At 36.2% G+C, this 13,882-nt stretch overlaps 1 protein-coding gene across 4 annotated transcripts in view; it reads left to right on the top strand.

Annotated features, from left to right (window-relative positions):
- Nucleotides 1-13,882, top strand: part of LOC141508564 (ecto-ADP-ribosyltransferase 5-like) — a 44,927-nt gene that overhangs the window by 15,014 nt on the left and 16,031 nt on the right. For all 4 annotated transcript variants that reach the window (XM_074217307.1, XM_074217306.1, XM_074217304.1 and 1 more), the window contains exon 2: nt 4,840-4,966. In XM_074217307.1, coding sequence (XP_074073408.1) covers nt 4,904-4,966 — 63 coding nt within the window. In that variant the 5' untranslated portion in view covers nt 4,840-4,903. The remainder of the gene's footprint in view (nt 1-4,839; nt 4,967-13,882) is intronic.

Consider the following 13,882-nt stretch of genomic DNA (forward strand, 5'->3'; position numbering starts at 1 on the left):
TAACTCTCAATTCACTATAACTGCCTAAAGAAAAGAGAGTTACATAATTAAATAGGCATTTTTAAAAAATTCACTTTGGCAGCTGTGTAGGAATACTTTGAAGTAGGGCAAGATTTATGGGTAGCTTGCTATTTTGAGTGTAAAGTGATTTCCTTTTGGTTTCAAAGTACTATATATTCCAATTTATCTTTTCATTTCTTATTGAGGTACACTGGGGAAAGCACTGATTCTAGAGTTACAAGATCTAGATTACTGGTATCTCAAATTTATTGCCCATGTAATAGTGGGCAAGTCATATAACCTCTATTGGCCTCCAGTTTTTTCCATCAGTAAAATGAAAGGTATAGAATAGATAGCCTCTGAAGTTACTTCTGTTTCAAGAATTATGATCCCATGTTTTATAATCCTAAATGATTTGGTTGGCTTATTAAAAGATTCTTCCCCGATACATGAAGAAATGGTAAAGTTCTAATTCAGTGACAAAAACATTCCCAGGTATAATAAATGTGTGGTTACTTTGTTGGTAATCTATGGTTATTGCCTTATCTTCTGTTTCAAATTTTTCTGGGTATAAATTTTCTCCTATGAATTCCTGAAGGTTGGTGCTCATGTTTTTTTTTTAATTTCATCCTCCATTTCTGGAAGATCAGTCATTCTCAGATTGTATATACTGGGTCAGTTGCCTTGCCTTGTAGAGAAATCTCAAATCTTCCAATTTGTATTTTACTTTTGTTCTGAAATTCTTCCACTTTTGCATTTTTCCAAGTTCCAAATCTGTTGATTTATTTTTCAGAATTTTTTTCTTTTGGAGTGATTTTCCATTGCTTTTTCTAAGTGTTATTACTTTTTTCTTTTTTAATTCTCCTTTGAGATGTCCATTATAGATCTTAATTTCCTTAAATTATTTGTTGACCCCAAACACTCAGGAATTTCTTATAGTTATTCCATTGTCATTTCTGAAAGTCTCCTTGTCACAAAATTATCTTTCTTATTTTTAGTTTTAATTTTTTTTAATGTTAACTCACTTTCATTCTTCAGAAATCATTGTATGGGTATCTCTTTTCATTTGTTTGCTCTTTTTTATCTCCAGTATTTCTGTAAGTTTTTCCTTAAAATTAATTACTTCTTATCCTCTCTTGTTTGTTTGTTTGTATTCAATCAATCAGTAAGTATCAAACATCTACAAATGCCAGGCTCTCTGTTAATGCTGGGAATACAATAAAAGGCAATAGACAGTTCTAGACCTAAAAAAAAGTTTTCAATCTAATGGGGAAGACAACATGAAAACAATGACATACAAACCAACCATTTTCAGAATGCATCCAAAATAATCAACAGAGGGAAGGTGATAGATTTAAGAGGGACTGGGAAAAGGTTGTTGTAGAAGGTGAAATTTTACTTGGGAAATAAATAGATAGAAATGAGGAGAAAGAGCATTCTAGGCTTAGAAGACAACTAGAGAAAATGCATAGAGCTGAGAGATGGAGTGTTTTGTCCATAGAACAGTCAGGCCAATGTCACTGAAAGGGGGTAAGGTATAAGAAGATGAGAAAATTAGATGGTAACTAGGTTATGACAGGTTCTGAATAACAAACAGGTTCCTTGTATTTGATCCTAGAGGCAAATAGGAAGATACTTGAGTTTCTTGAGTAGGAAAGTGACACATTCAAACCTTCAGTTTAAGAAAATCTCTTTGGTTGCTGAATGAAGGATGGATTGTAGTATAAAGAGACTTAAGGCAGATATTCCCACCAGCATGATATAGAAATGGTCAAGACATGATGGTGATTAAGGACCTGTATAGAGTGTGGCAATTTTGAGATATATTGCAAAAGTGAAATAGAAAGGACTTGGTAATAGATTAAATGTCAGGAGAGCGGGGTGAGAAGTAGTGTCAAAATTGTCACCTAGGTTGTGAGACTGGGGATCTAGAAGACTAGTGTTTCCCTTGACAATAAGAGGGAATGTGGGTGGGAATTTGGGGGGAAATTTTGGACAGGTGAAGTTTAAGATGTCTTTAGAAAATCAAGTTCAAAATGTGTAATAAGCAGTTGGAGATTCCATACTGAAAATTAGCAGAGAGGCTATGACAGGATATGTAATTTTAGAATCAGTATAGAGAAGATTATTAAATCTATGAAAGCTGATGAAATTACCAAGTGAAATAGTATAGAGAGAGAGAAGAGAAGTACTAAAACAAAGCCCTGTGGAAGACCTGTGGTTCAGGGTAATATGAAGAAGTACCTACAGAGGAGGGATCAGATAGGTAAGAGTATCAGGAAAGAGGGATGTTCCAAAAACCTAGAGAGAGAAGAGAGTATTAAGGAAGAGAGAGTGATCAGTAGTGTCAAAGATAATAACAATGTTGAGGATAATGAGAGTTTAGACCATTGGATATGGCAAGAAAAGATCATAGGTAACTTTGGAAAGAGCAGTTTCAATTAAGTAAGGAGCCAGATTGGAAAGAGTTTAAAAAGGGAATGGGAAGAGAGGAACTGGAGATACATTCCCAAGAATCACAAAAATTTTTAATAACAAAAAAAAAAGATATGGGACAAGAATTAGCAGGAATTGAAAGATTAAGTGAAGTTTTTGAGAATGGGAGAGACATGGACATGCTTGTTGGCAGTAGGGAAGGAATCAGTAAACAGTGACAGATTGAAGATAAGTGAGAAAGTAGGGATAACAGAGGGGCAATCTGCTGAAGGGGATGGATTACAATGGGATTACTTGCATAGGATTTTGCCTTGACAAGAAAAAGGACCGTTTCTTGATTTGAGACAGAAATGAAGGAGAAGTGGCAGAAGTCATCTAAGGGATAAGAGACAAGGAAAAGAGGAAAATAGGGTATTCCCAGCAAATGTCCTTTTTATTGTCCCTAAAATATGTGGCAAAGTTCTCCAATGAGAGGATAGAGGGAGGGGGAGCCTTAGGAGATATAAGGAAGTACAGAAAAGATTTAGAACAACTAAGGAGATTGGGATAATGTATTGATGAGGGGGGTACAGTAGGATTGTCTACCAACAGTGAGGGCCCAGCTTTACAATAGAAGTTTTGGTGGACTCAATCAGAATGGTTGTATGACCTTCTTCACCTTTATCAAGCAACAAGTGTGTAGGAGAAAAGACAAGATAATGTTAGGAATGATCCAAGGCTAAAATTTGGCATGGTACAATTGGTGAGATGATAATAAGACAATATACTCAAGAGAAGAGAACAGTATGAAGTTTTACTAGTTCACCAAAGGATCAAGTTGAGGAAAGGAGGAAAGTGACTAGTGCAGAAGCTTCAACATAGTAGCTTGAAGCAAAACCAGGCATGGCATATCTATGCATCTACCAAGTGCTGACTCATATAGAGCAGGACACTCATGCAAAGCTAATCCCTTTCCCTCCAGAAACCTAGATTCATGGGAGATGTGGAGAATAAAGCAAAAAGCAATATAGAAATTTTATACAAAGCATTTTAAAGGGGGCATAAATAACTTGAGATTAGGAAAATGTTTCACAGATGAGCAGGAACTTGAGGTCAACCTTATAAAAAGGGAAGAATTTCAAGAGGTGACATTCATTTTAGGTATGAGAAACACTTGAGCAAAGACATAAACATAGCAAATTCAACCTCAAGTAATTCTTTTGATCTGGAATGTAAAATACTTAAGATAGAGTCATAAGAAATCAATCCAGAAATATTGGTTTGAGTTAGATTTTTTAAAAAGCACTTAAAATGTCAGAGATATTTGTATTTGCTACTAGAAGGACAATCATTTCTAAAAATATATAGAGAATTGCATCAAATTTATAAGGTTACAAGTCATTCCCCAGTTGATAAATGTTCAAAGGATTTGATCAGACAAGTTTTCAAATGAAGAAATTAAAGTTACATATAATCATATAAAAATGTTCCAAATTATTATTGATTAAAAAAATTCAAACTAAAACATCTATAAGATTCCATCTCACTCCTATCAGATTAGTCAAGCTGACAAAAAATAAAATAATCAATGTTGGAGAGATTGTCGGGAGATTGGGACATTAATGTACTGGTAGAGCTGTGAACCAATCCAACCATTCTGGAGAGTAATAGGGAACTATGTCCAAAGAACTATAAAACTGATCATATCTTTTGACCTAGCAATACTAATACTAGGCCTATTTCCAGAAGAAATCATTTTAAAAATGGGAAAAAATAAAACATGTTCCAGAATCTTCATAGCAGCTTTTTTTTTGTAATGGAAAACAGTTGGAAATTGAGGGGATGCCCATCAATTGGGGAAGGCTGAAGAAGTTATGGTATATAAGTATTATGAAGTACTAGTGTTCTTTAAGAAACCATGAATGGTGAGATTCTGGACAAGCATGGGAGGAATTACAGGATCTGATGAGGAGTTAAGGGAGCTGAATCAAGAGGACAATGTACACATTACCAGCCTTGCTAGATGCAGCTCCCCTCAGCAGTTCAGAGAGCTAGGACAACATAGGAGACCTGCCATGGACAATGCTATCCATATCCAGAAGAAGAAAAACAAACACATAACAAAACTACAACAAAAAAAATCCCACAGAATTTGAATTAACACCACATTCACTATTAAAAAATTTTTCCTTATTTTTCTTTCCTATCTCATGGGTTTCTTTGGCACAGTGGATAGAGCACTGTCTGTAGATTCAGGAGGATGGCAGTTTGAGTCTGGCCTCAGACACTTGTCAGTTACTAGCTGTGTGACTTGGGCAAGTCAAAACATAATTGGAAAAATAAGATAAAATATCAATTAAAAAAGAAATATTAGAAGGAAAAACAAGAAAGTACTATTTCAATTTCTCTTTTTCAATTTGAAAGGTCAGATCAGGACAGAAGAGGAAACACCAGATAGCAAGATCTTGAAGAGGAACCAAACACCCAAATGAAAGACACAAAGGTCATCATTATTGTAACTGTCCTGATGTTTCAGCAAATTATCTCTGGAGTAAGTGGTCCTTGTTACTCATATACATTATGCCTCCTTTCCAGCCCAGGGAAACAAAATAGGATGATTCTAGGGTTCAGTTGCAAAGAAGTCAAGAAGTAAATGTAAGGGATGTAAGATAGTACCCACGATGGGAAGGGCAAGGAAACAAGGATTCATCCATCTGGAAGGGCCAAAGCTGTTGGAGAAATGAACAAAATAGAGCAAAGTCCTATTATGTAGCTTTCTCCAGGGATCTGATTGACTCTTCCTATTCTAAGGATAAGGCAATGGATATAAAGCAAATCACAGGAATTTATTAAACACCTACTATGTACCAGGCACTATGCTAGGCATCAGGATGAAGAGAAAAAAAATGAAAGTCGATTCTCTCAAAGGGAGAGGAAAAAAATCACAGGTAATATGATTAACTGAAACAAGGATTTAGGGTAGAGGGAAGAAGAATTCAAAGCACTGAGAATCATCGGATAATAATACAACAAACCAGTGGAAGGACTCAGTCTGGACTTGCAATTTTGTTGTTGTTATGTTGATTTAGTCATGTCTAACTCTTCATGATCCTATTTGGGGTTTTTTGGCAAAGATACTAAAGTGATTTGTCACTTCCTTCTCCAGTTCACTTTATTGATGAGGAACTTGAGACAAATAGGATTAAGTGACTTGCCCAGTGTCACACAGATAGCAAAGTGTCTCAGGACCTCCTGATTCCAGAGCCAGCACTCTATCTATTACACCATCTAACTGTCAAGGCTCTGCAATGGGTCCCAATCAAGTGTTACAATGACTGCTCTTAACTCCCTTTGACTGAAGGTCGAGTATGTGACCTTTCCTCCCCTTTCCCCCTAGGTTCTTTGGTGTGTTTAAAGGAATTGGGTGGGGTGCAGCTAGGTGGTGAAGTGGATAGAGCACCAGCCCTGGAGTCAGGAGTACCTGAGTTCAAATTCAGCCTCAGACACTTAATAATTTCCTAGCTGTGTGGCCTTGGGCAAACAAACCACTTAACCCCATTTGCCTTGCAAAAAAAAAAAAAAGACCTAAAAAATAAGGAATTAGGGGAAGAAGTCTCTCAACCCTGCCATTAACTCAAGACCCCACTGATTATGTTCCCCCAATTTTAGGGGTCCAAGAACCCCAGCTTCAATTAAGTACTTAACATCAGATTAACTTTTACAAAAGTATATTTACTTCAAAGGTAGAGCAAGAATAAACATAACTCCACCATCACTTTGGTCTCTTGGGAAGGGAGAGGATTAGGTGTACAAAGTTTAACTCAGTTCCTAAGTAGTATTAGTCTCATCAAATTCTGTATTTCTCCCCCAGGTCCCAAACATTTATCCTAGAATGCTGGTTTTTCAGGACTTCCCTTTTGACCTGGTGGTGACATCCAGACTAGATTCCTGGAATCCAGTGTCCCCATAACTCAAGGTCTCAAGTCCAGGATTTTATTCCCTCTATTTCAAACTGAAAAGGACAAACAAAAGAAGGTCAAAATGCTGATCCCAATATAGGGTCACGTGACCTGAGGAGAATGGAAGGTGCCCTCAGACCCTTTCCCAATTACTATAAGGTGCCTATGCTGTGGATGAGAAGACCTTTACTTCACAAAGAAAGAAAGGGAGATATTGCCTGTCTCTTGGGGGTTTAAAGACAGTTATGGTTACAAAGTCAATAGAAAGAGGCTGCCTCCCTGGCTGTAGCAGACTATCACAGGATGTCCTCTCCCAGAAGTGAGTCCCTAGCATCCCCCACATGGATGCCTACATTTCTGGGGGCCTGAGCATTTATCAAAGTCCCACTAAACAAATCCTTTGGTTACTTGAGTTCAATCATTTTCAGTGCTTTGAATTCTTTTTTGCTCTCTAATCTAAATCCATCTTGTTTCAAGTGATCAGATAGCCTATAACCCTCTCCCTAGTAAATATTAAGCCCCTCGAGAAAAGCAACTATTTCATTATTCTTTTGTCTTTGCGTTATGATCATTAATACAATCAACAAGCATTTATAAAATGACTATTATGTATCAGGCATGATGCTAAACAATGGAGATACAAAGAAATGCAAAAATACACCCAGATCTTAAGGAGCCCACTCTCTTTAAATGTTGAGATCATGTATAAAGGATTACAAACAAATAACATATAGAAGTGCTTAATAAAATGTTCATTGAATTAAATTGAAAAGAATCAAAGAAGTTGCAAAATTGTAAATTATGGATGCAGTTTGCAGCTGCTGTGATGTGATTACAAACAGGATGGATGTATAGGAGTAGAAGGAGAAGAATTTGGTCAAGAGCTTCATCAGTCATCAACTCCTTGGCCACAAATAGAACTTCATAGTAGATATCTCTGTCACATTTGTTCAGTGACATTTTGACGAAGATCAATGAAGTCACAAAATCTCTTTTTCAGAAAAAAGGAAGGGATAGGGCTTTTAAAAATAAAATGAATTCTCCTTTTCCTGACTGTCAAATGAGAGCTAAGGAGAGCAAGAGATTTCTGTGGGAGAAAAATAACTTGCAGCTTAGCTAAAATTTCAGGCACAATTTATTAATATACAGGATTCTGATTGAAAAGATTTCTGACCAAGATTTATTTATTCTACTAGTCAGAAAGCTCATTAACCCCAATAATTTCCATTTTTATTAATTATGAAACAAAAGATAAGATTCACAGCAATGAAAAATAATACTCCATGATTGAGGTTTACTTACCAAATAGAATGGCAGGCATATTCATGTAAGAGCACCCTTGAGGGAAAATATGTCTGCTGAGAAAACTAAAGGTGTTTCTTCTTTCTTTCAGGTCTATGATAAGCAAAGGAGATAGCTAATTTCTTAATCTGGTCAAATCCTTGGTTCTGACTCATTTAGGAAGTACACACTATATGGTCATTACTTCTTTGATTCATTGGAAGGAAGAAGGAAGGAAGCAAGGAGGAAAGTAAATATAGTAGACCAAAGACACTTAGAATATTTGTTAACTGGGTATCTAGATTCCACCAGGATTTGAACTCAAATCACTGGATTCAGACTTCAGAGTGCTAACCATTAGACCATAGAACCAGCTAGGTCATACAGTGGATAGAGCACTGTCCCTGTAGTCAACAGAACCTGAGTTCAAATCCACCTTCAGATACTTGACACTTTACTATCTGGCCACTGACCCCAGATGGCTCTGAAGGAAAAAGTGAGGCTGGTGACATTGCACAGCACCCGTTCGCTCAAATCCAATTCACGTGCATTTTATAGCATCACAATTGATGTCATGGTTTTCTTCAAGAATGAAGGACAAAACAACAAAATATTTATTCTTGATTTTAACAACATAGCAGATGACAGTGCCATTGGCCTCCAACTTTTGCCCAAGGGACTTGAACCTAGGTCCTCTATCTTAAAGGGAAATGAATGCTTTTTTTTGCATTAGACTTAACACCAGCACAGATGTGAAAACCATCAATAAACCTCTACAAAATTAGACAAGGAAAAGATTAATTGCTGTTGTTTTCACTGGAAATGTCCACCATTAGTGACTACATCATGCACAAATGTGATGGAATTGATAAGAAAACCATTGGGAAGTTCAAGAAGGTTGCTGAGATAGGAAAGGAATCCTTCTAAGATAGATGCCTGACTCTTGGATAAGCTAGAGATGAAAATGGGCATTGTATCACTATTGATATTTTCCTATGGAAATTTAAAACCAGTAAGCATTATATGACCATTATTGATCCTCCAGGGCATAGAAACTTTATCAACAACATGATCACAAGCACTGATTATGATGTCATGATTTTTGCTGCTAATAGTGGTAAATTTGATGAATTTGAAACCAAATAGGCTAACTTGTGAGCATGCCTTTCTGACCTGCACAGTAGGTGGTGATGTTTGTCCTTTGTTCTCAAAGAAGATAATGACATTAGGGGAAGTAATGCCACAACCAGCAAATGAACTGGATTTGAGTGAGGGGGTGCTGTGCTAAGTCATCAGTCTCGCTTTCTCCTTCAGAGTCATCTAGGTCCAGTGGCCAGATATGAATCAGAATAAATGGAGATGACCCTGGATGTGAGGCAATGAAGGTTAAGTGACTTGCCCAAGGTCACACAGTTAGCAAGGGTCAAGTGTCTGAGCTGGATCTGAATTTTTATCCTCCTGTCTCCAAGGCTAGTGCTCTATCCACTGCACCACCTAGCTACCCTCTCACATATTAGGTATGAAATAACTGATTATTGGTGTGAACAAAATGGATTCCACTGAGTCTCCCTTTGGCCAGAAGAGATATGAGGAAATAGGGAAATCAGTATCCACATTAAGAAAACTGGTTATAACTCTGACACAGTATAGTAGCTTTTGTACCAGTTTCAGGTTGAATGGTGACAACATACTGGAGTCAAGTTCTAATACAAAGAATGGAATGTCATTTGTAAGTATGACAATGTTAATAGAACTACCCTAATTGAAATCTTGGATTACATCCTACCCCCAACTCATCCAACTAACAAATCCTTGCATCTACCCCCCCCTCTAAGATGTCTACGAGATTGGTGGTATTGGTTCTGTACATGTTGGCCAAGTGGAGACGGGTATTCTAAAACCAAGCTTGATAGTCACCTTCACCCTAATCAATGTTTCATTTGAAGTAAAGCCTATAGAAATGCACCATGGAGCTTTGTGTGAGCCTCTACTTAGGAATAATGTTGGTTTCAATGTCAAGAATGTGTTGTCAAAGGTGTCCACCAAGGTAATGTGATTAGTAATGGAAAGAATAATCCACAGAGGCTGAGTCAAGATGGCAGAGAAAAAGAAGAGATTCACCTGAGCTCTCCCCCACATGTCTCCAAATACCTTTAAATAATGATTCTAAAATTCTAGAGTGGCAGAACCCACCAAAAAGGTGGAGTGAAACAATTTGTCAGACCAAGACAACTTAGAAGGTCATCAGAAAAGGTAACATTGTACCAGGGTGAGAATGGAATGAAGTCCAGTGTCAGCCATGCCAGCACAGAACAGCCCCTAGGCAAACTAGGAGAAGACCTCAGGGGTGACTGAATCAGTGGCAGTAATGGTAGTTTCCACACTTATCATCTCACAGGCAATAAGGGGATCAGACAACAAGTCAGAAGGAATTTTATAGGGGTACCATTGCTGGCACCAGTGGCAGAACTCTGTTGCTTGGATCTGGGGCACAGTCATGGGTATTAGTGCCAGTGTGCAGTGGAATGTTACCATGATAGAGCTTATAGTAACAGAGAATCAGAGACCCTGTTTACAATTCCAGAGTCAAAAAGCATGTGTGGGGTTATTCACAAACCAGTGCATAGTACAGAAGAGCAGAAAGCATACAATTCCTTAATTTGTAGGTCCCCAGAATTACCTCTGAAAACAGCTGCACCAAAAAAAACAAAAGAAAAAGAAAAAAACTTGAAAGTTGGAACAGTACTTTCTCCACTCAAGAAACAAAGTCTCACTTTAGCATTGAGTTAAAAGTCAAGATATGGACTGGAAAATGAGCTAGCAACAGAAATATATTCTAACTGTAGAAAGTTACTATAATGACAAAGAAGAACAAAATAAACTCAGAAGAAAGCAAAGTAAAATCTCCTACATCCAAAGCCTCAAAGAAAAATATGAATTTGTTTCAGGCCATGGAAGAGCTCAGAAAGGATTTTGAAAAATCAAATAAGACACAGAGAGAAAAAATTGGGAAGAGAAAGGAAAAATTGGGAAGAAAAATAACAGTGATGCAAGAAAAATCATGAAAAAAACAGTCAACACCTTGGTAAAGGAGATATAAAAAATACTAAAGAAAATAACACTGGGGGGTGGCTAGGTGGCACAGTGGATAAAGCACCAGCCCTGGAGTCAGGAGTACCTGGGTTCAAATCCAGTCTCAGACACTTAATAATTACCTAGCTCTGTGGCCTTGGGCAAGCCACTTAACCCCACTGCCTAGCAAAAAAACTAAAAAAATTTAAAAATAAAAAAAAATAACACAAAAAATAGAATAGGCCAAATGGTAAAAGAGTCAAAAAACCTAATAAAGAGAAAAATTCCTTGAAAAGCAGAATTGGTCAAATGGAAAAGGAGATGCAAAAGCTCACTGAAAAGAAGAACTTAAAAAGCAGAATTGGTCAAGAAGGTTAAAAAAAGCTCACTATAGAAAAATATTCCCTTAAAAGTTAGAATTGGACAAGTAGAAACAAATGACCTCATGAGACATCAATAAACAATCAAATAAAATCAAAAGAATGAAAAAAATAAGAGAAAAATTAAATATCTCATTAGAAAAATTACTGGAAAATAGGTTGAGGAGACCTAGACAATAGATCCAGGAGACATAATTTAAGAATTATTGAACTGCTTGAAAGTTAAAGTTTAAAAAAAAGAGTCTAGACATCATCTTTTAAGAAATATCCAAGAATGCTGAGTGAGATGAGGAGAACCAGAAAAACACTATACACCCTAACAGCAACATGGGGGCAATGATCAACCTTGATGGACTCGCTCATTCCATCAGTGCAACAATCAGGGACAATTTAGGGCTCTCTGCAATAGAGGATATTATCTGTATCCAGAAAAAGAACTGTGGAGTTTGAACAAAGACCAAAGACTATTACCTTTTAAAAAAAACTGACATCTTATTGTCTGATCTTGCTATCTCTTATACTTTATGTTTCTTCCTTAAGGATATGATTTCTCTTTCATCACATTCAATTTGGATCAATGTATACCATGGAAACAATGTAAAGACTGATAAATTGCCTTCTGTGGGGGGTGGGGGAGGGAAGTAAGATCAAGGGAAAAATTGTAAAATTTAAAATAAATAAAATCTTTAAAAAATAAAAAAGAAATTATACAAGAAAACTGCCCTGATATTCTAGAACAGAAGGTAAAATAGAATATGAAAAGAACCACAAATCACCTCCAGAAAGAGATCCCAAAATGAAAACTCTCAAAAATATTATCACGAAATTTCAGACCACCTAGGTCAAAGAGAAAAATACTTCAAGCAATCAAAAAGAAATAATTCAATATTGTGGAGCCACATCCAGAATAAAACAAGATTTAGAAGTTTTTACATTAAAAGTATGAGAGTTGGAATTGAAACCAAGAATCACTTACCCAGTAAAACTGAAAAAGAGGACTTTCAGTCTTTCCTAATGAAGAGACTAAAAGTGAATAGAAAAATTGACTTTAAAATATAAAACACAAAAGAAACATAAAAAGATAAATAAGGAGATATCATAAGCCATTCATTAAACTGTTTATATTCCTACATGGGAAAATGATAATAACTTTTAAAAACTTTCACATTATTAAGGCAATTAGAAAGAGTATACATAGACAGAAAGCAGAAGTATGAGTTAAATGTGATGGTATACTAATCTAAAAAAAAAATTAAGGAATGAGAAAGAAGAATGAACTGGGAGAACAGGAAAGGGGGCAATAGAATGGACTAAATTATCTGACATAAAACAGGCTTGAAAGAGATTTTACAGTGAAGAGGGAAATGGAGGAAAAGGGACGGAAAGTTCATGAACCTTACTCTTATCAGAATTGCCTCAAAGAGGAAATAATATATTCCTTCAGTTGGGTGTAGAAATCTAGGGCAGCTAGGTGGCACAGTGGCTAGAGCACTGGCTCTGGAGTCAGGAGGACCTGAGTTCAAATTTGACCTCAGACACCTAATAATTGCTTAGCTGCATGACCTTGGGCAAGTCACTTAATACCATTGCCTTACATTAAAAAAAATGAAATCTATCTTATCATTCAGGAAAGTAGGAGAGTAAGGGCATAAGAGAAGGGGGGGAACTGATAGAAAGGAAGAAAATTTGGGGGAAGGAAAAAGAAGAAAAACATTTTTGAAAATGAACAGAGTAAAAGGAGAGAAAGAGTAGGATAAACAGGGGAGAACTAGAATATAGGAAAATACATAGTTTGTAATCGTTACTGTGAAAAAATTATAGTGAATTTCTCTCATAAAGAATTTATTTCTCAAACATGTAGAAAAGATTCAAATTTATAGAAATATGAGTCATTCCTCAATTCATAAATGGTCAAAGGATATGAAAAGACAGTTTTCAGACAAAGTAATCAGAACTGTTTACAATCATAAAAATACTCTAAATCGCTATTCATTAGAAAATATAAATTAAAACTGACACCTACAAGATTGGCTAATATGACCAAAAAAGAAAATGACAAATGTTGGAAGGGATGTGGGAAAGTTAAAAGACTAGTGAAGTTATATATAGGTTCAACCCTTCTGGAAAACAATTTGGAACTATGCCCAAAAGACTATAAAAAACATACATACCCTTTCACCAACCAATAATACTACTAGGTCTGTATCCTAAAGAAATACAGTGATGAGAAATTCACTGCATTAAAGGCCCCCCAACCCCTCAAAAATACCTCTTTCCCAACACAAAGTAGCCATTCTATATGTTATATATATATATATATATATATATATATATATATATATATAAAACCTTCTATATGTTCCTGGTTGGATAATGCTTATTTGTATCTGGTGAAGTGTCAGTTACCCCAGATATATGGCTTATTAGACTCAGACTATGCTTCCAGAGGTTTAAAAAAAACCAGTGCAAATTATAAATATTTGTTGGTGTTTGTATTCTTCAAATATTAAATATGAATTAGAAGTGTTTTTTTACACATATAGAGCATAAGTATTACACTCCTTAGAGATATCCAAAGTTATCTTGGACCAGCCAAATCTGTTTCCTACCAGTTCTAGGATTCTTTCTTGAACCATATTTCCACAGAGCTCTCATGGTCATAGAGTGGTGTATTCTGAATAGTACTAACTGCTTCCTGCAGTTCCATGCATAGAATGAAGCATAAGCAAGTCAAGCAAGTCAAGCACTTCATTGCATAGCTCCAATTTCTGTCAT

The sequence above is a fragment of the Macrotis lagotis genome, chromosome 1 (assembly GCF_037893015.1).
Source record: "Macrotis lagotis isolate mMagLag1 chromosome 1, bilby.v1.9.chrom.fasta, whole genome shotgun sequence".
NCBI lineage: Eukaryota > Metazoa > Chordata > Mammalia > Peramelemorphia > Peramelidae > Macrotis > Macrotis lagotis.